This window comes from Melospiza melodia, chromosome 10 (assembly GCF_035770615.1).
Source record: "Melospiza melodia melodia isolate bMelMel2 chromosome 10, bMelMel2.pri, whole genome shotgun sequence".
In the NCBI taxonomy this organism is placed as follows: Eukaryota; Metazoa; Chordata; class Aves; order Passeriformes; family Passerellidae; genus Melospiza; species Melospiza melodia.
The window spans coordinates 15,125,915-15,147,414 of NC_086203.1; the positions used below are offsets into that span (position 1 = coordinate 15,125,915).

Sequence of the window (21,500 nt, forward strand, 5' to 3'; positions counted from 1 at the left end):
CACTATCTGTATTTCCAACTGCAAGATTAGAACTATTTTAGTCAAAACTAGAAGTTTCCACATGAAAATATTCAGCAGATTGGTAGAAAAGCATTCATAGGTCCTGAACAGAACCACCATGGAAAACCACCAAGAGACCCTGGATTTCCAGATCAGATAATGCACAAATTCCTATTAAGTCTGGCTGCAGAAATCTCCTTCCACAGCCTTGCTCTGCCTGAATTAGATGAGGGTGTTCCACTTCAGTACCTGAGTCCTTCCATCTCTTCCAGAGAACTCTTTGCATGCCCACAGTGTGCAGTGCCTCCCAGTCTCCACACCTGAAACACAAGCTGGCAAAATAGGGACACAGCCCTGAATTCCTCAGAGCCCAGCTGAGGGGGAACCAATGCCTATTTTGGGAAGGGTATGGCTATTCTCACTTCTTGTGAGGAGTTTTACAAGTTCCTGGGTGCTTCTTAGTGCAGAGGATACAAATTCTTGTATTTGATAACGTTTTCATGCAATCACAGTACCATTTTCTGCTCAGTTTTAAGGGAGGTATTTCCAAAAACAATTGTCACAGAACAAAAGAAAAGGTGAGCTTAACAAGAAAACCTCCTCGGGGATACATGGATTCATTAGAGGGGAGGGGGATTCAGAAGGGAGCCCGTAGAAGGAAGGGAAGTTTCACCTAAGGGAAGTTTCACCAGAGTGGCAGCAGCAGAGAGCTGCAGCAGGACTCTCAGGGGGTGCCAGGCCAGAGCTGCAGTTATTTTCTAGATTACACACTGCCACAGCAAGAACTGCTGGGAAAACACTGCTGCTATTTCCCAAAGGACTCTTGCAGAAATATCTGCTTCACTCACATATCCCAGGGAACCTTCTGTGAAAAGACCACAAGAACTTGGGATTTGGAATGTGAAAGTGAAGCCTCTTCATAACTCTGTAACATGCTTACCCAGGCAATTTCTAATAAAGGGTGATTCAGCCTCTGAATCAGAAAGAAAAATTATCTTGCCGTTGAGAAAGATGGAATAAGGTTTGGCTGCAGGAGCAGGGCTGAAGTCTGGATGCTTAACTCAAATGACTAAGTGCTTCTTTTTCACAACCCAAATTCTGGCTACCCCAGAATAGCACCAAACCCAAAAACCAAAAATTAATGTTATAAAAAAATAAAGATTCATATTCAAATTAAGCAATTATTTAGAGGAACTAAAAATGGAACAGAAACCAATCCTAGAATGTGAATCAAGTGAAGTGAGCCACAGAGCCTGCCATGCTCCTTTAGACCTATTTGGAAACTTGAAATTTTAGATTTACCACAACCCTACCTCTTGCTCTGCCCAAAAGAGGTCTGGCTGCAACTTTTAAAGCTGCACTGTGCCCATGTCTTTGGAAGCTTGTAAATAAGTTCTCCCCACCTTTGAGCTCTGTTCAACTCTGCAGGCCTTGGCCTTGAATTCCTGGCTGTTTTGCAATGTGTGCAATAACTTTGCTCTCCTGGATACAACCACACAGTTGTCTTACATACCTTGCAAGAGGTACAAAGCCAAACAGATACCTGGCAGAAGAAAAAGCCAGAAATATATTTAAATCCCAGTGCTCTCTGGCACTTGAAAGGTGAAATTTAAAGGTTGCATTCTGCAGAGATACCATCAAATGTAAATATTACAGATTTATAAATAGCCTATAGTGTTGCACATTCTTGCAATATTTCTCAGTGCAGATTTCATCGAGGCCACATATGATAACATTATCTCCTTTGACTATGCAAACCTTCCAAAACACATTTGTTCTTGCCTGTCCTAAAATCCAGGGCACACAGTCAATAGTCACATTCCTCACCTTATCTTTCCCATCTCCTGTTAATGCTGTCACCATAGATTTTCTTATCATCAATAATCTCTTGTGTTCAGTGGGGATTTATTATTTGTTGTGCCTTTAGCTCAGACATCTTGTTTCCAAGTCTTTATTATTTGGGTGAAGTTAGTATAGATTCACAGTGAACAGAATTCACTTCAAGACATGGAAGAGAGCAGGCATCACATCCCCCATCCACATCTTCCCTCCCTCTGTTCTCTGGAGCCTTCCCTCCCTCCTGCAATACCCCAAAAAGGATCCTTTGCATTGCTCAGGGCACACAGGGCTCCCGGTTCCAGAACCCCAGAAATTATTAAACTTTTCAGATACACTGATATTCTTTTACACAGCTCAGCTGTTAATGGCAGGCCAATAAAAACTGGAAAGGAAAATCCAGTGTATTTTCCCACCAGGGCCATTTGCAGTCTGTCTTGTGACCACTGCACACACAGAGGCACCTGTAAAAGCAGCTTTAGCAAGTCAAAACCCTGAAGTTCTGATCCAGTTTAGGCAAATGTGGTAACTTCTGTAAAGAAAAATGAAGAAGTAAAAACTGAGTTGTCATCTTTGCATGTTCCTGACTAAAAAATAAATCAATTAGCAGTAAAGCAGATGAGGCCCAGGGTGCAGCTTTCGCTGGAAAGGCTTCAGAGGAACAAAGGAAGAGCAGGGAGGCTTTATTGGAAGGGACTGATGGCAGCATCAGCAATAAACTGAGCCCCACTGGACTCCTGAGCAGTGTTCCTTGAAGCTGTGGTGTGAAACTCTCTGCATGTGGCACTGACCCCAAGGTTCCTGCAGCTCATGGCCTGGAACTGCCTGGAAGATTTCACCATGGATTTTCTGACAGAATAATGTATTTACTACATACAAGCAACCCATGGACTGCTCTGGCTTGGTCAAGAGCCCAAGCTCTTGCCATGAAGAGACTGGAGCCAGGAATCTCAGATCCTTTTCTGGGTCACAGACTTCTTCTGGGACAAAACCTGTCTTTGGATGTCACTTTCTCACGTTTTACTGCAGTGGGGTGCTTTGGCATAAATTATTTGGCAATCTTCAACAGAGATGACAGAAACTGTAATAAATCCTAATAATATAAATTCTGTGCACACAGCAGAACTGAGCAATTCCATCAGTTCTGCTGTTTCTCTAAATTGTTTTCTCTGAACCATTTAATACCCTTTCAATAAATACATAATAAATAAAATGTTGCAGAAAGAAAAAAGAACCATTTGTCTATCTTCTGCTTGCTAAGAACAGGTCTTTGTGATAATTACCAAAAGCAAAATACATATTTTATGATTCAAATGGCCTTTATAACATTAGTGAACTTCATTATTAAGGTGCTTAATCTCAAGGTACTTAATTCAGGTGAGTAAGCTGAATATTTGTATGTGTTATACACAATATTATTACACACTATTCCCCCCCTTTAACTTCATCCTTACACCAGAGCACAGCCTGAAGCCAGGCAGGGATGCAGGGACAGGAACTGCCCCTCCCATCTCCTCTGCATTCCACACAGACACTGCAAAGTGCAGCATAAGAAAGGAATCTTGTGGTTTAACCACAGCTGAATGCTACTCTGAGGTTTCTCCTCTTGCTGAAGTCTCCTGCAATGCTCAGGAAGTCAGCTGAGCCCCACAGGTACTCTGTAATTGCCTGCTCCTCATTTCCCAGGGCCTGGGCACAGCTTGGGTCTGAAAAGCTCCACTGAGTCCAAGAGCAAACTGTAGCTGTGGGGGAACTCAAACCAAGCCACCCTCATCCAAGATATTTCATAGGCAGCTCACAAAATTTGGGGGAATTTTACAAGTTTAACCTCTTCACCTGCTCCACACACACAAAGTAGAGACAATGCAAACTCATCTTAAACCCATGTTGTGCAAATAACACTGATCCAGGCATTAGAGTGAAAACACCTCAAAGCACAACCAGGAGGAAGTGAACAAAACCCCAAACCCTGCTTTCAGAGGAGGTCTAAGCTAACCTGAAATAGAGAAATCCATACACTGAACAAGGACAATGAAACCAGCTATTGAAATCAATCATTTACCACTCCAATATTTTTGTCTGTGCACTGAAAAATCCTTAAGTGGGATAGAAAATACAGAGTGCAGGATAGTCAGAAGTACAAACACAGCATAGATCCTCACATCTCCTACATCTGAATGCTCCATTTACCAACACAAAAATGATATTTATGAGGGAGCTTTGTGTATGTGAGAGCAAACTGATCATTACAGATTTGAAACTTGGCTGAACTTGGGATGATTTTAAGGGTGACAGGGTGAGACACACCCAGAACAAAATTCACCCCTCAATAAACCTCAAATCCAAGTAACTGGCAAAGTACTGACACTAAATCTGTATTTTATGTAGTCGAAACAACTTTTTCCTCTAGTCTTATTACTGGAAAAGGTTGAAAAAATTCTGCCCCAGACAACTCCAAGATGTGTGAGGCCACGCAGAGCAAGGCAACCCCACCAAGTTCTTGGTCCAGCCCAATTCAGCCTCTTTGCAGAGGCACAGTGGAGTTCCCTGCAAGGAGAACTCAGAGCACTGACCTCACCACAGCATCATTTTTCCTGACATCTCTTTTTTTTTTCTTTTTACATGAGGTTTATCACATTAGTCACAGATCTGATGTCTTCACCAAGATAAACCACTCTCTCAAGTTACAGATATTTTGCCTGAGCAAGGACAATGACTTTGGTGGTTATTTTTGTTTCTTTCCACAATGAACCCTGATACTGCCCTAGAGGCTAATTACATCAGGAAAGTAATCAGCATTTTGAGATGCCTTTTCCTGATGCTGTCTTCAAACCACATCTATTCAGCTTTCATCACTGCTCTCCCTTCAAACACCCCTTATCCACAAGGATCAGCTTTGGAACAATTCAGATGCTTGATGTTTCCTTGATAGGCAGTATCTGTCACTTGATGCTGAGATTTGCAGGCTGCAAAGGCAGCTCCATCCACACATTAAGTGGTTCCAGCACTATTATAGGGAATCAGATCAACCCTGATGCACCAAATATAACCTAGGGTCTCCAAAGAAAGTTCTTTAACTTCTTTAATGCTGCTGTGCTGTCATTAATTAATCCCCAGAAGGGATAAACTCAAGTATCTGCATGCATTAGGCTTAATATTTTACTTCTGCCCATTTCTCACATCTTCTGGAGAAGAACATGTCTTCCACTTTGTTTTGATTTTGTAGCATTGTATTGATGACTTTATTGTTATTAATCTGTACCTCATACTTCTGCTTGAAAATCATTTACAAAAGCAGAGGAATCAATTGCTTAACACAACTCTCAGCATCTTTTACTGCAACTTCTTCATTTGCTTTGCTCAAATACAGCCTAATTTTTCTGGTATAGTAAAGAATCAAAGACTTGAATAAAAGACTTGATACATTTATTAAAGCCTGATTGATCCAATAATCAAAACTAGGAATTATCTTCATTTCAGCATTATATTACACAAAATTGTGCCACTACACTGCCTTTAAAAATAGGTAATTTTCTACCACTCTGATTTTGTTTTAACTGAAATAATAAAATCAATAATTCTTAAACTCATGTATCTGATTGTTCTCTTCTCTCAGTAAGGGTCATTATCTCCATGTCTTTCAACCCCACTATACTTATTAGCTGGTTTTATTTTCCTCAATTCTACTGGGCTATACCAGATCCATTGTGTACCATATTTTTTTATCTTACCAAGTCTATGGGTAAGTAATTTGCTGCCTCTTTTTCTCCCATTTCAAGCTATCATTAAAACAGGTGAAATTAGAAGATACTTATTTCATATTTCCTGACTTGTGGGGCAATGAATAATACATTATATTTTAAGAAGAGAATTTTAAATAAATGCAATCAAACTAAAGAAGTCAGACTGTTTGACCAATTCTGCAGCCACTGTGCAGAGCAGCACAACCCACAGCCCAGCCTGGAGGGAAACAGCCCAGGGAACTCCCCACTGCTGCCCCAGCCTTCTAGCACTGCATGGAAAAGCAACAACTGCATGGAAAATGTCCTCTGGCCAACCAGCAGAAATACCAAACATGCCTCATAGCTCCTGCAAGTCTTCCATGGGAGCCCTTGAACAAAATAACCAGGTAAACTTTGGCATATTCTGCTGAATAAGAGCCTCATATAGCCAAATTTTTCTAACCTCATTTCTGGCAAATTCCAAGATGTAAAAATATAATCCTGTGTGGATAGACAGGAAGATGTAAATGTTGAAGGTGGAACAGAGATCTCATGGGGACAGAGTTAAATGGAAGAGCCTTGGAGGGTCAGAGGCACAAAGGCAGCACAGTTCCAGGGAATGGCAGCAGCACCATCTGCTCTGGGACTGCCCTCTCCTACAGCCTTGATTTACACATTGTACAGGAGCCTGAGTATTCCCCAAAATGCTTCCTCACTTCCACTTTCACAGTCAGTGAGCAAACAAATAGAGCTTCAGAACTGAACTCCCAATCCAAGGCAAACTCCAATAGGCTTTTCAGGAAAAAGGCAGAAAGGCATCTAACATTTCTGGTTTAGTTACTCATCCTACAAGTTAGGGTTTGTTGTATATTTGCAGTTACTAACAAGCCTCTAGTGGGCTACAGTTCCCAGTAATTAATGATTATTTGTTCCATTTTCTCTAAATAATACAAATTTTGGCTCTCATGTTCTTACACAAAGATGTATACAACAAGGAAAAAAGGGCAAACCAATGTATTTTATTTTGAGCTAACAAGGTCCATGATTTCAGAAAATAAGAAACATGCAAATAATATACCAGAGCTTATGTTTCTATATAACCAGTAAAAATAAAATAAAATTAGAGAGAAAAGCCTCACTGAATGGGGAACATATCAACTGCAAAGAAAAGGTAGAGATAATACAGTTCTATCTTGCCTCAGAAAAAGTTCAAGTGCAAATTCTGGTTTTATTTTTAAAGCAATTTTACTTTTTCTCTTTTTTGGTGCGTTATTTAAAAAAGTTATGTATTGAAAACACCAAATTTAGTAGTTTGGAAAAAAAATCAACAGCAAATTTAATCATACTTGAAAACTATAATTTCTATTTATTGACTGCTAAATGAACTTAGGAAAAAATGTATAGAGTGATGTCTCACAGATTACTTTCCCCTCATATAATTTTTAATAAAAATTCTGAAGTTTTGGGGTGGAAGCAAAGTTGACATTTACTGACATTTAGTAGTTAAACTGTAATCCTTCCAGAGAATGAATAACAGAAAAAGGTGGGGGTGGAAGAGAAGGGAATCAACTTCTGCTCTGATTACACAGAAGAAAAAGTTAAAAAGCATGGAATAAACTGAATGAAAGCACAAAGCCAGGAGTATTTGCAGATGAAGCTCTCCCAGACAAGGGGGAGGATGTCAGGGTTCCCAGGAATTCTGATTTTGGGCTCCCTAGAGATACTCCTTAGCAAACAGGCAGTCAGCTCTGGACCATTACTGGCCAGCAGTCCCACCAAAGTGGGAGAGATCACTGCTCGTGGTGTCTCAGTGACCAACACACCCTGACAGCTCCCAAGGTGCACAGGGATCCATTTGTGTGCTGAGGAAGGTGCTTCATAAATGGAATGAACCCATTTGCTAAAAGCAAACAGAAAATTAGAAAACCCCCACAAGGGACATGACTGCTCTGTGCAGATACAAAGCACCAGTCAAGAATTCTGTATTATCATGCAAAAATGTGTGCACAGGAATCTAAAGATTGCTACAGTCCACAGGTAGAAGGTATTCCAATGAGTAACTTGCAGATTTAGATTAAACGTGGTATGAAAGTGTAAATTATCTTATTACAGTTAATTTATTTTTTAATTAAAGTTTAAGTAGCATTTGAAGCCTTGAACAGACACCTCAATGCAGCCTAATTTCTCAGTAGGGTCACTGCATTAGAAAAGTTCCTCCTATGAATGGTTTCAAGTTAAAAAGTTGAAACTGAGGGAGTTCTATCCTGGTGAGCCCTTTTGCAAAAACACCCAAACCTGGTAGACTTGGGAGCTTTAAAGGATCCTGGTCTTCAGAGAAGGAGAGGAGCCCTTGGCAATAAGAAGCAACACAACCCAGAACATTTATACTATAATATATTAACAGTGTTAATCTCAGGCAAAGAGCATTTAATGCTCTTGTGCACATAAAGGGGGAATGACAAGCAGCAGTCTCCTGGTAATCCCCTGCACAGCAGGAAACATGGGATGATGGGACACATTCATGTTATTAATTTTTAATATAAAACAGAGCAATGCTCCTTGATGATGAAGGTGCTGTGTTGTGCACATGAGAAGGTGGTGACCAGTGGTGATAATAACAACACCTCCCCCTACCAAGCCGTTCCTATGTTAACTTGCTCAAATGCAGATGGAAGATCAAGTTTAAAAGACAGAAATTTCCTTTTTGGTCTGCCCAGTCACAGCATCCTCAAGAAGCAGAAATAAATATCAGGAACTTGCATGACTGAGTTAGAAAGCAGTTGTTGAGCACTCAATACAGTCACAGCACCCTGAGTGGCCTCAGGTGGTTGAGTTTAGGGTTTACATAACCAAAACCAGAACACCAATCTCCTCAGGAGCTTTGATGCTTGGGATAGATGGCACAGAAGACACGGGAGAAGCCCCACACTGAGCAGGATCATGGATGCTTTCCCACACTACCCTCAGAGCTTTCTGTCTCACACTGGCTGCCCAGGCTCCAGCCTGAGCCATTCTCCTCCTCCAGAACTGCCCTCCTGTCAAAGCTGCTCCCTTCTGGCAGGACAGAGGAACAATCCTGCTTTGGTTTTAGACCCAGGCAGTCCTACACAGTATTTACCTCACATTGCCAAGACTGCCACAAACAGCAAGAAGCATTTAACAACAAATTACTACTGCTGTGTTGGATGTTTCATTGAACCAACACGTGTGAGAACTTTTTCCTTATTTTCCCTGGGAAAATTGGTTTTTGTGCACACAACACAGCATCCACCCTCCATCACACCTCCACAAGTGATTCAGACAGCAGAGAGGTGGGAAAGACTCAGAACTAATTGCTCTTGTATGAAGTGTTTTATCAATAAGGTACACTGCTGTTTTCTGCTCCTCTGAGTGCAGCAAGAGGTCAGTTTGGCAGATCTGGAGTGTCTTGTCCCATTTCTCAGCAGTAACAGACACAGAGTTAGACACTTGCCTGCCCAAGCCAGGCAGTCACAGCTGTCACAGCAGAGACACCCCGGCAAGCAGGGATTCTGAAATCCAGCTGGAAAGGAAAGTCACCCTCACACTCCCTTCACCTTCACAAGGCCTTTAACAACAGCATCTCAGCACCAGGAAAAAGTTATTACAGGGCTAAGAGACTGGAGAGAAATTCTACCTGATACCAAGCCACCAGAACGGGGACTGTTTCTAAATTAATTGACCTTCCCCCATGTGCCACTCTCACTTGGGCAGTCTGCTTCCCTGCACTCTTTGGAGATGCTACTTTGTAGGTTTTCAAACATTAAAAAAAAAAAAATCAACTTTAAACCCTCCCAACTAAACATGATAAACCTGGAAAACCACCTAATTCCAGTACACAAGACTGCTGTGCAGATATTTTACCCTTTGTAAGCATGACTTACATCCCATGAACTCTGATGCAAAGCCAGATACTTGCTAAGAAACTGAAATAAAGAGTAAGAATACAACCAGCTCCCAAAGCAGTTTGCAATTCTATTCCAAGTTCCAGATACAAAGTTTAGCCTTTAAAAGTCAATAGCAGACATGCAAAAATTGAATTTAAACCTGCATTGGGGTTCATCATTTCATCATATATTTAAGCCAGTTTAAAGTATTAACTACCCATGTCTGAAGTTTCAGCTTCTGGTTTGAACTGTCTTTAGCAGTTGGGTTTTACCCTAATTCATATTAAATGTGAAAATAAGAAGCAGAATATGCCTGGAAGGAACTTTCAATAACATTACACTGTTTTTATTTCCACAGGCCAAGTCTCATAAAGCACCTTCCTCCCTGCCCTTCAGAAGAAGGGGGGGAAAAGGATCTAAATATGAATAGCTGTTGCAAAAAACCTATTTCACTTTATGTTTACACCCAAGTTTGGACAAGTACAAGTTGTCCAGGAAGACACACCATTAACATGAAATTATTGTGCAAGGGATGGACAATACCCAGAGGCACAGCCACCAGCAGAGCTGAGGCCACAGCTCCATTTCCCTCTCCTTAGACAGGAGGATATTGTACCCCTGAAGCAGCAGCACATTTAACACAAGAGAAACAATAATATGCCTTCTGAAGCTCAAAGTTTCATTATTTATCCTGACAGTTTTGTGTTTATCTGTTGTAACAACTGGATCTGGAAGATCACAGCTAAATTTGTACAGTATATTAAAACTACAGGGGGTTTCTTCACATTTGAAATGCTCAGAGGAGCTCTGTTTTCTTTCAAGATCTCCACAGCATCACAGCCTCTCAGCTCCTGGGGCAATGAATTTCACAGGTTAACTGTGTTTTAGAAATTCCTTTTAAATAATGCAATATTCCCAGGTCAATAGCAGCAAGGCTCAGTTCCCACCCTAAGGAAATGGGTGCCTTGGAAAACCCAACCAAGCAGGTTTAATTGGAGCAGGTTTCACATTACTGGGCAAGGTGAAAGGATTGACAATTTTCTGCGTTATCATTCACACACAGACATTGAACATGGGTCAGAAAGAATAGTGCTCTGCTCCCCTTTATCACAAACTTACTGCTACAGGGTTTGGATGGATGCAAAAGCTCTATTCTGTTCACAGAAAAACTCCTTAAAAAGCAGAGGACACAGCAGCGCCCTTACAACAGAGGCTTGAAAGAACAGGAAGCTTCAAAGCATCAAGGAACCACCAAGCCCCATCTACCTCCCAAATGTCAAATTTTGACTGTAAATTGATTGGAAAGGGAAGAGCAGAACAAAATGAAAGGCCTTTACTCTTCACCAAGACAATGGGGACGTTGTGCTGTAGCGTGGCTGCAGCAAGGCCGGTACGGTGGCACAGAAAATGCAGCGCCCTCCCCTCCCTGCCTCGGATCTCTGACATCTTTGGTGCTAACAACTCGTTGCTGTGGAAACCAGACTGCCTCTGACAAAGCCACATTGACTCAAAGCAACATGTGGGAAAATGCAATAAGGCCCTGAGAGAAATTAATCCTTTACGCGAAAAATAAATACAATTTTGGTTAAAAATTAAGCAAGTAAAGGGGAGTATTTCTCAGAGTTAGAACAACAGCAAGGATGACACTGGCAAATGTCAGGCCTTGTGGCACTGGAAAGGGATTTTAAGGACATTTCATCCCTGAATTTATGTTAGATTCTGGGCTAAGGAGTACACAGGAGTCCAACACAGAACACAGGTGTGTGAGGCAGCTGCTCCCTACCCAGTTTGAAACTGCTCTCGTTTGAAAACAAAACCCCACCCAGCCCCACCCCGCAGTACAACAGAAGGCAAGGCTGGCACAAAGCAGCCCAGGCTGACTCACACCTGGGCAAAACTCCCAGCCAAAACCTCAGCACAAGCCAGGCCTGGCCAGAGATCACGAGTGCTCCACGCCCTGCCATTCCCAAACCATTTATATATCTCAGAAATGCCATCCAAAAATCCCATAAACAATCAAATTTTTCTCTGATTTCTCTCCTTACAACAGTCTCAATAAATCTGTCCTCAGCCTTTGTTGACTCAGATCCCAGGAGCTGCTTTAGGGCCTGTTACTTGGAATGCCAGCATCCTTAAGAGAGTATTTAAGAAAAAAAATCCTGGGAAAAAGCCCATGGACAGGAGCCAGAGTTTGAACTGGCAAGACTTAAGATCTGTGCACAGTGCAACTTTAAAAAGACTGGCTCCTTATCCAGATCATCTGAAATTACTCATAAAGATGGCACACTCAGAGTGATTTGTTTGGGTTTGGGGGGTTTTTAAAACAAATTCAGCAGGCAAACTTCTCTGAAAGAAAAGTTAACTTTTGTACAAATCTAATATTTGAGTTTTTTCTTAATACAGGCCATGAAAGCTCCAGTGCAAAGTGCCAGGTATCACAAAGATTCAGGAACTGGGAGGCCACTCATGATTTACATGCTGAGCAAGAATCCTCTCCCCTTCACTGCCGAGGTATTAAAATGCTGCAGCGTTACAGCTTAATCTCATTTACGGAGCTTTGAATCATCTTAAGTGCTTAGGAAGTCTGTGTAAAATACCACAATCCCTGCAGTTCATACACCCTAATCCACACAGACCACACCAGCAGCTTTCACTGCTGCTGATGGAAAGGAGTTCTCAGGGTTTCCCATTAGTTAAGCAGGGCTGCCCAGCTCCAGCACTGGCCACATCCCTGCCCCTTCCCTTCCCTTCCCTTCCCTTCCCTTCCCTTCCCTTCCCTTCCCTTCCCCTCGGTGTCGCTGTGTCTTCGGAGAGTGCAAGAGCCACACGGACTGCACACAACCCTGCAGGGCCAAAAGACATAAAACACATAAAGCTCTGCAGACAACTGTACTGTTGGTAATAGAATATTACACACCATCCTGAAGTCTGCTGTTCTAAAAACACATTTATCATGGAAAAGCAAAACAGGGAAACAAATTCAGGTCGTATGAGAAATGGGAAATTCTTCAGGGTTCAGCAAAGATCAACTGCAAAACTATTTAGGGATGCAAAATGCTGCATGATGGTGTAAATAAATCAAAGACTGTATCATTTTTTAAAAGAAAAAAATGAATCACTGTATACAGTGAAGGCATTAGAACAGAACACTTCATAGGCAAGATATTAATCCACTCCCTCAAATTTGCATTGCCTCTTGCTCCCAATAACAATGACACCTTCTTTCTCTGTGCTTCCCATGAATTTATCACAGCAGGAACATAAACTGTGCTTTCTGCTGAAACTGAACTGGCACAAAAGACAACAGGAAGCCATTCATTCTCAAGCCAGGCCACGTTTAACACAGGGTGCTACCACAGACAGAGGAAAATACACTAAGGAGAAAGGGATGTGTGTGAGCCTTGACAGTCAGGTGTGGAGCTGATTCTTCCCAAATGTTATCAGGTTTTTCCAATCTGGGAATCTCTCTACATGATATGACCATAAGTAAATACACCTGAAGTACACTTGTGTTGCAAATTAAGTTTAAAATTCGTGCATCTTGCTCCTTTACACTTAAGCTGATTTGCAAAATCCAGTTACCTGCAACGAGACTCCCACTAGCACAAATCAGCGAGGTTTCCTTCGGTTAAATGGCACAGAGGATTTATACTCTAGAGCGAGGAGGGGCAGACAGAGAGGAGCCCTCTAGTCCGAGGAGGGTGTCGGCGATCAGCGGTGTCTGACCGAGGCACACACGTGCTCTGCTGTCAGCACCCTCCCCGCAGCTGAGTCAGGCACTTATCTGCAGCTTTATCGGCTCTTTGAACCCGGCAAGGCGGGGAACACGCCTTGATCTTCCCCAGCTTTGCTGCCGTGCAAGTCAGGCTGTAACGTGTGCCGGCTTGCTGAGAGACCGGGGGAGAACAGAGAGGTGCAAAGCAGCATCAACATAGTTCTGCTTTTTCAAGATGACTTAATGGTTTATAGCATTTGGCTTTCTGTTTCTGCTTCTTAGGCTTAATTAATTGCCACTGAATAAAATAAATTTATTACATATGATTCCATTATTTCAGACTGAGCCCACATTTTGATTTTTTTAAATTATTTGCTATATTTCAAATAAAGAGCAGACCAGTCAAGAGTGTCAGATCTTCAAAGTAAATGGATAAGTCCTCGTTTTTTAAAAATTAACTAGTCCAACTGACACTTTGAAAGGTGCCAGTCTGGCCCCAATAACTACAAAGTGCTCAAAGACTCTGGTCTTGAATGACTCACTGGTTTAAAAACAATTCTTGTAGCAGTAGAAACGACCCACTTTTTAATCGACTGGAAGTTATTTTAGGTATTTTATGCATATTTACATAATAGTCACCAAGATTGGCACTGAAGGATAAAATTCAAGGACCAGTCTGATGCTATCCATATTTTAGGCACTCTGTGTAGACAGGGCTGCCATTTCACTGGAACTCTTCTGAACTCCTATTCATTCTATGCTGTATCCAGCTTTGATCTACAGCACAGCCCCCAGACTTTGTTACTCAGACCAAGCTGTGTTACTGACACTGGATTTACTGTAGCATGAGATAAACCAGCATAAACCCTCTGCAGGGAACATGGTAGGTAAGAGAGAACTACAGAACACTTCACTAGGAAGTGCTGATTGCCTCCAGAAACACACAATCATTCCAGAAGGGCTGCTTCACCCTGGATAAAGCCTGTTACACTTGGTTCCCCAAACTGTCATCACAGTTCTAAGCTTAGCACACCATTATTCTTCCTTATGCCAAAAATGTTGAAATGTTTCATTCCTAATCTGGCATAATTCTCTTCTAAAAATGCAATCTGCAGCATCTCAGAAGATTGGTAACATTTCCTATTCTACAAGCAATCATCAGCCTAAAATAACCTTCACTTTCACTGTGTGCAGTGCTTTCTCCACTGCTGCATTATTTTCCTTGGTCATTATCTTACTTTGGGCAGCAAGCAGGGTATTTTACAAGCACCAGCTATTTAGATAATTTGCAAAACAAATACTTTGGACTGTACAGGCTCCTGTGTGTGAGCAATCATGACCTAGCTCCAGGGTAAACTAAGTGGAAATAGACTATCCCAATAATAGCTTTTGCAGAACTATTTAATGTAATCAGAAACATTAAAATTGAGTGGGAGACAGAAACATAGCTCAAGACTAAATCAAACTGAGGCAGAATGCCTGTGTCTGTCCACAGCAACTCACCTATGGAAAGCAGAACAACATTCTCTAGATAGTCCTATGTGCAGGTCCCAAGAATAATTTTGGGAAGGACTTATTTAAAAATTTTTTTTCTCCATTATCTGTTTTATTTCCTTCTGAGAAGAAAGTTGTGCTAACACTCTTATGCATAGCAGTAGAGACTCCTACTCTACAATTATTTCAATCGTTCACTCAATATTCTTCAAACCTAAAAGGCAAGGAGGGTGTTCAATTTTGTGTTTGCTTTTTGTTTTATTTAACATTTGGGCTATGCCTATTTGTCTTCAAATCAGCAAGTTACAGTCACTTTCCTGCTGGCACAGAGCAGCACAACACATTTTCCACGAGGCAGGGGATGCCTTATCTCACTATTTATTCCAGAAGATAAGGTCTGTGTGTAGATGTGGTACTTGGGGACATGGTTCAGTGGTGGGCTTGGAAGTGCTGGGTTAATGGTTGCACTTGATCTTTAAGGCTTTTCCCCAACCTAAGCAATTCCATGAAGTAGCAGGTCCATTCATACACCCTCCACCTGAGCCTGGAAGTGCTGGGTGGCTGGAGGATCTGCAGCACACAGGATCTGCAGCACACCCCCCAGTGCTTAGGGGGAAGCATTTTACCACTGCTACTCAGGAGTTACCCATCCCCAAAGTGCCAATGCACCCATAACCAAAGTTTCCTGAAATTCCAAGGGTCTTTGTTTTGTGGCTATGCCTGAACTGTCCTTCCTTTTCTTCTGGAAAAAAGCACCACCTCTTTACTGAAGATAAATAGTATGGCAATGATGTCTAACACTGTTTTTATATCCTGAAACATCCACCAAAATCATGAAGCTACAGGTGCAGAGAAGCCCCAATACCCTGCAGGAGGCTCCCTACCTCTCTGTTCTCTCTATTCTTATTATTTCTTAATTCCAGCTCTGAGCCCTTCCTACCATCTTCCACAAAACAAAGGAGATCATCAAATACATGGAAGTATTATTTTGACACCGCTTAGCAGGAATTTGTGCCAAAAAGGAAATGAGGGAGAAGGAAAGAAAGAACAAGGAGCTTTAGGTTGGGGTTTTTTTCATGGAAGGCAAGTCCCAGGAGTTCACATTTATCCTCACAGGTAAGCAGCTATTTTGGTTTCCTCCTCTCCCTAAAAACAGTGAGGAGTGCAAACACCAGCAGAGAACACTGGGGCAGATGTCAGTGTTAAAGAAGTGGAGGTTAAACTTGCCCTAAAGCCTCAAAAGGTAAAGTGAACAGAAGGGGGCAGGCTGGCAGAGAGGAGATAAAAATAGAAGAGTGACTAGACTTCACTTGACAGCTATTTCTGGACCAACTATGGAAAGAGATCTGAGAAGCTTTTCTATTTGTAAGGGAGGCAGAGACCAAAGCATAGCTGCCTTCTAGAAGGCCACAGTCCTGCACAGCAGTTTTGTTTATGCTTCTGCTTTTCTAAATCCTCATGTTCTCACTATTTGGAAACAGTGCTGCTCAGCCAAAATGTCATTATGTGTCTAAGTGAGAAACCAGATGAGATTTTCTGGAGCAGGACAGCAATGCCTGTGGCATTTCAATTTAACAGAAACAAAGCTGACAGCACATTGTAAACTGGGCAGCAAATCACAATGCCAAGCAGAGTAAACTAAGCCACACAGTATTTTAGGAAAATAACCAAAACCCTGCAGTATCTCCAAAAGGATGTCTTGTGTTTTCCCACTCCAAAATGATTAATGAAATTCTAACCTGTTCCAATTATAGATATGGACTAACAACAACAGGGACCTCCCAATTCCAGCATGGAGTACTTGACTGATGTATGGCTCTGGGAATGAATATTTTTGCCTGTTCAAGCCCTTTCCTCTTGAGTACCCCTGCTAAAATTCCTTCCATTGAGTAATTTCTATCCAGACCCTGGCTGTGCTGGCTCTGTTCCCATTTAAAAGAAAACCTGCAGGCAGAAAGCAGTGTGATCTGCCCAGTCAGGAGCTGCTTTAATGGGCAAGTTTGATGTAAAGGAGAACAGCCTATTACACTTTATCTTCAGCAGCAGGAGTGATGTTCTTCCTTTCCCAGGAGCAGGTTACAGCAAGCACTCTCATGCCTGAAGTATTTGTCCACAAATATACATAAATCTCAATGGATATGTGCAAGCAACCTCCAGAAAAAAATCCATCCAGCATCCCTTTTTTTCATGTTCAACTAGCAACTCAGTCTTTCCATTTCTCTTTACCTGTCATACCAGTTGGGTTTGCTCTGTAACAGCTTCATCAGTCTCACTTTCTATTCCTGTAAGTGAATGATAACCCTGCCATCACACCTGAGAAGAACGAGCAGTGGCAAGGCCCTGTTGTCCCTACACAGAGAATTCTGCTGTGAAGCTGTTTCTGAATATTTTTTCCTAAGCTTCTTGTCCCTTTTACATAACTGCTTTGACTGGATGATTTGCTCTGAACTGTCATCTGGAGCAGGTTTGGGACTTGTGTGGCCCAGTTCAGGTTTCACAAGAAACAAAGGAAAAACTTCCTATGAATATTTCCATCCTTGCAAATATCTTCAGGGCTGGGAAAAGATGTTTCTATTCTTGCAAATTAACCAAGCAGAGTTTTTATCCCTCCTTGTTGGATAATCTCCTCACCAGACCATCTTTGCAGAGAGCAGAGGATTCTCTCTGGGCTGCTGGCAGTTTTACTTAATTGCATGTTTAACTTTTTATTCAGCACTTAAACCCATAATGATGAGAAATGCACACATGCAAGCAGCAAACTATTATCTGCCATTCAAACTCCCTAGAGAACTTATAAACATCTTAATATTGCTGCCATGCTTCTGCTCTGTTCAGAAGAAAAGTGCACACATTGCACAGCTGGATGGGAAACAGGATGACAAACACATTTCCAGGGTAAGGTCAGTGATCCATCAGCTGTTGCTGACCTGAAATGACTGGAGAAGTGGAACTTTGGTCCTTAATGTGTATTAAAAGTTCTGAAAAATCAGCCCACTCAATCAGTGCTAAACATAAACAGCTATTAGAGACTCCACCAATAGGTTCCTCCAACCCATCAAGCAGAAGACATTCTATCAGGGCACAGCAATTTCCATTCTCTTCTCTCTCTCCCCAACTCTGAGGGCTAAAATAAAAAAATAGTTTCAGATGCTAATATACTAATATACATTGGAATATGTTTGCTACTTCATTCCACAGGTACAAAATTTGCTCTGGAACATACTTGTTGCTACTGGATTGCCCTCTGGAAAGGCAACTTCTGTTTTAAAATGCTTCCAGCCCTTATGACTGCAAACCCTTTGAAGTGTGAATGATCTCTAACCAGCAACAAAGCCACTGAACTCTTCAGAAACAGCAGATCAGCTTCAGCATTAACTATGATCCTTCATCACAGTATGCTAAGTTTAGAAATTAATGTTGCTAGCACTGCAGAAGGACCTGATTAATGGATCATCTCAGAGATACAAAGATGTGACAGTCCCCATGGCAGGTGCAAACCCCAGGACCTGCAGTCTGTTGTCAAAACCTCCAGTTTCCCTATGATAACCTTCTGTCAGTCAGCTATGTGAAGCTAATACAAAAGAGTGTGATAAACTCCATCAGAGTGTTGGAAACACGTGAATTAATCAGCAAATTATTGTATTATAAGCTTTTCTAGCTCCTCTATTAATTTTTTTTCCAGTACCCAAAGATGCCAGGTATTTCCAGGCTTCTCTATCACAATGCAAAGTTCTGTTTGCTAGAGACCATCCTCAGGCTTTGGTGGAGCCTCCAGCTGACCCCTGGCAGATCCACTCTGCTCCCAGCAGACATGGAGTGTGAATAGGGACAGGAAGGATACCTGAGAGCCTCCTGGACCCACCAGATTAACACCAGCAAGGAATCTGTAACACCCACAATAATTCTCATGACAATTATTTCAGCTGCTTTTAGTCTTCTGGTACTGAACCATCCTGGTTCTCATTTAGGCTGCTTTTTTCCCAATAATGTGGTTTAAGAGCACCAAGGAAATTTTCAAGTTTAAAAGCTGCAGAACAAAAGGCAAGTAAGCTTTATGCTCTCTAATGAATGGTTATTGCTCCATTTATTTAAGTGGTACTTACCACCATAAATATCTACTAAATTCACTTGCCATACTGGTGTAATCAGTGCTTTCCCAGGAAATAGTCTTTGGTAAATTGATCACAAAAATAAAGGAGGAATATAAATTAACAACTAGAAATTCTCCTTAAGAAAAATCTTCATACAGAGGAAAGACTGAAGATCAATGAACATTTAAGTATTTCACAGCTTAGGCCTATTCACTGCACAAGATCCAAAATAGTTTCCTTTGTTGAGTATTGCATAATATGTTCATTCAAAATCTAACAAGTTTTCTCCCAGAACACACCAAGACATGGTTCTCTCCCCCGCTTTCTTGTCTTTTAAATATGAACACGAGAATTTCACAGCTGATAACGTTATTGTGGAAACTACACAGAATATTCTGGAAAAGACTCAAGCTGGGACTCCAGTGTTGTGATAGCAAATGTTTCCACATATTCAGATTCTTCACACATCACTCTTTGAGAAAGGTAAGCACAGAACAAGTAGCTTTTACAGGGAATGAACTTTGGCCTCCAAACCATAAATAAGGAAAAAAAGACAAAACACACATACCTTCAAAGCACATTTCTGGCCTGTCTGCTTGTTGAAACACTCCAGTACCTTGCCATTGATTCCTAACCCTAGCACACGTTTGGAGAGTTTGTAGTCGTCTGTAACTGCATGTTTTTTTATCTCTAGTTTGACATGGGCTGTTCCCCCAGGCAAGGATTTCACACTGCTCTTGCTCTCCACACTGCTCTTGCTCTCCACGAGACTTTCTGCCTGGGATTCCTGTTCACCTTCACTTTGTTCCATATCAGGGAAGACTCTGGGATGACAGAGATACCCCACAGGAATCTGTCAGGTACCTTCAGCAGAGCCCGTTCTCTAAAGCAATCAAACCCAGTGCTTCAGGCAGTCCATTTGCTCGCCATTTAGTCCTGAGTAAAAATGTAAACACATGTTAGTAATTGATATCAACTGACTATTGTCCCACCTGACCGCTATTCTCTTAACAAGATGACCAGGTGCCAGAGAGAACACAAGTGAAAGGTCACCTCAGGAAAGCACACTTGAGCTTTACAGACCTGTCACCCCAGTTCAGTACACACAGCTCTCAGGCTGCAGGTATAAATCACTGCTTCTACTGCAACAAAAAGTTACTGAGTAACTGCTGGGTCTTGGACTAACACCACAGCTAAGGTCTGTACAACAGAACAAGGCTTCGAGCTCAACAACCCTCATCAACCACTTGTTGCCTCAACGTTTCATATAGAAATCCTCACAAGGGTCCCGTGCCTCATCCCGACACTCCCAAATTGCGCAAGAGAACCACGAATACCTGGACTGAACCCCAGAGTGGCACTGCCTGAGGAGGCACCGAACTCTGGGACTGCGCTTTAATTGCCCGGGTCCCCATGCTAGGGGCAGGGACCTCCAAACCTCCCAGAAACTGCAGTCCGTGGAGACGCCATGGCGTGGCTCCCAAAGCCGGGAGGGTCCCGCTGGGGACCTGAGGGGAATCCCCGGGCCGGGTGCCGGTGCCAGCAGCGCCGTTACCAGGAGCGGAGGGGCCGCTCGCTCAGGCCCCCGCGCTGAGGCGGCGGCGCAGGGCGGGAAAGCCCTGAGGCGAAGCCGGGAGAGCGGGGGGCGGCGGCGGCGGGAGCCGGGCGGGGGCAGCTCCACGCCGGAGCTCCATTACCTGCCTGTGGCGGCGCGGCCCCAGCCGAGGCTTCCCGGAGCGGCTCGGGGAAGGCGGGCTCTGCCTGGGTCCGCCCCGCCGCCCCGGGCAGGTGCGCGCCGCCTTCCCGCCCCGAGCCGCGCCGGGCCGCCGGCGGCGGGACCGGCCCGAGCCCCGACAAGCGGCCCGGACTGGGCCGGGCCCGAGAGGGGAGCGGGAGCTGCCTCGTGTTCAGCTTCCACTGCTCGGGCTCCCCTGGACAACCCTGGTGGGGAACAACCCCCGCGGTGGTTTTAAGGTGATCTAGGGCGGCGATTTACCGCACGATATTAATTTATTGGGGTAAACGGCCCTGCTAGAGGGGGGAAATGAGGCTGCAGCGGCGGCGGCTCCGGGCTGGTACCGCAGCGCGCCCGCGCGGTGGCACCGCCGGCCCTTCCCCCGATGGCTCCTCGGGGAAGGGAGAATCGCCACGCTCGCTCCGAACCCTGTGTTAAACGGGCTGTTACAGGGAGATGAGATAGCGGGCAGTGATCCTTCAGGCGCTTGGCTACCGGAAGGCTGCTCTCACTTAATGCAGTCACTGAACGCGACCAAAGACGCGGTCAGTGTTTCTCGGCACTTTCGGATGCGCAGTCAGGATACTAAAAGAGATGGTTCCCACAGCAACTGTCGCTCATCAGTGGTGCACAGAGTGTGGTTCCAGGGATGTGAAATGCTGAGCTTTTTTCCCTACATGTGAAGATGAGTCATGCATCGAAATGGAGCTGTATTCCTATCACTGGAAGGAGCTTAAAGTTCACATGCTTTACAAGTTAAAAATACATTTGTCATTTTACGTAACATAATAGCATCTGGAGTTCTAGCAGATAGGAAAATAATTAAAAGGACTAATGAGCCCTTTCCCCAAGGAATAAAAAGTAGTTCAACTTAGCAGGATGCAGATCTGCAGTACATCACCATGTGATGTGATGCTACAGCTATTCTGCCTCAGGTTTCCCTTCCAGGCTTTCAGCACTTCAGTTGCTGGAGGGCCTGGCCCCCTGATTCAGTTCACTTAT

The 21,500-nt window shown here is 43.1% G+C and overlaps 1 protein-coding gene across 3 annotated transcripts in view; it reads right to left on the reverse strand.

The window, feature by feature from the left end:
* MAPKAPK3 (MAPK activated protein kinase 3) overlaps positions 1-20,542 on the reverse strand; it is a 46,653-nt gene extending 26,111 nt beyond the window's left edge. Inside the window, exons 1-2 of one of the 3 annotated variants that reach the window (XM_063164506.1) lie at positions 20,461-20,542; positions 19,332-19,699 (exon numbers count right to left, since the gene is read on the reverse strand). In XM_063164506.1, the coding sequence (XP_063020576.1) occupies positions 19,332-19,574 (243 nt within the window). In that variant the 5' untranslated portion in view covers positions 19,575-19,699; positions 20,461-20,542. Of the gene's footprint in view, positions 1-19,331; positions 19,700-19,846; positions 19,869-20,100; positions 20,330-20,460 lie in introns of those variants that run through there. The other 2 variants (XM_063164505.1, XM_063164507.1) reach the window with 2 other exon arrangements.
* Positions 20,543-21,500: the final 958 nt, after the last annotated feature.